The sequence below is a fragment of the Trypanosoma grayi genome (assembly GCF_000691245.1).
Source record: "Trypanosoma grayi strain ANR4 Tgr_2170_V1, whole genome shotgun sequence".
Lineage (NCBI taxonomy): Eukaryota > Euglenozoa > Kinetoplastea > Trypanosomatida > Trypanosomatidae > Trypanosoma > Trypanosoma grayi.
Window position 1 is genome coordinate 1 of NW_008827788.1, and position 689 is coordinate 689.

General features: G+C 60.4%; 1 protein-coding gene across 1 annotated transcript; it reads left to right on the forward strand.

The window, feature by feature from the left end:
* Positions 1-123: 123 nt before the first annotated feature.
* On the forward strand, positions 124-426 carry DQ04_21701000 (hypothetical protein; the record flags this gene model as incomplete). The annotated part of the gene is made up of 1 exon (XM_009318030.1): positions 124-426. One exon carries the CDS (start codon positions 124-126, stop codon positions 424-426), a length of 303 nt encoding a protein of 100 aa, XP_009316305.1.
* Positions 427-689: the final 263 nt, after the last annotated feature.

Genomic DNA, 689 nt, shown 5'->3' on the forward strand with positions numbered 1-689 from the left:
GCGCCGTACGGCGTTGACGGCAGCGAAGCCGCACCGACGACGGCGGTGTTGAGCGGCTCGCTGCCGGCCGCCGTGGAGGAGGCGAGGCAGCGGCCACGCGCGTTGTGGATCCACTGCTGTGCCATGTACCGGTTTTCCTTCACCACGAGCGCATCGAAGAGTACAGTGATGTTGCGGCTCAGCTGCACAATGGCGAGAACCGCCTCGTTCGGGCTCGGGTACCACGCGAGTGCCTCAACCTTCGCGATGTTGCTGAACATCCCACACGGCCGCAGCGCCATCGCGACAGGTGCACTTGACGATGGCAGCGATAACGACGATGGTGCAGCAGCATGGCTCTCAGCTGCCGCACGGCTGGGGCGACTCGCTGGCGTCACCTCGACAATGTGGACGGCCTTTGTGCTTCCGATTGCCAGCATGCTGTAACCAGGCAGGTAGTCAACGCAGAGGAGGCCGTCGCTAAGCGTCAGTTTCCCCACCAGAGGGGTTGTCGTCATTGGCTTCTTCTTCTTCTTTGGTCCAACGGCGCTACTCGTCACCAGCGACGCCGACGCAGCCGTCATCGGTGACCCCCCAACACTCGACAAGCGACACACGAGACCTGAATCAGACATGCGTACGCCTTTCGTTACCACCACTTTTACTGGTGTTACTACTGTTTTTGTTTCTGTTTCCGCAGATTTATTCGA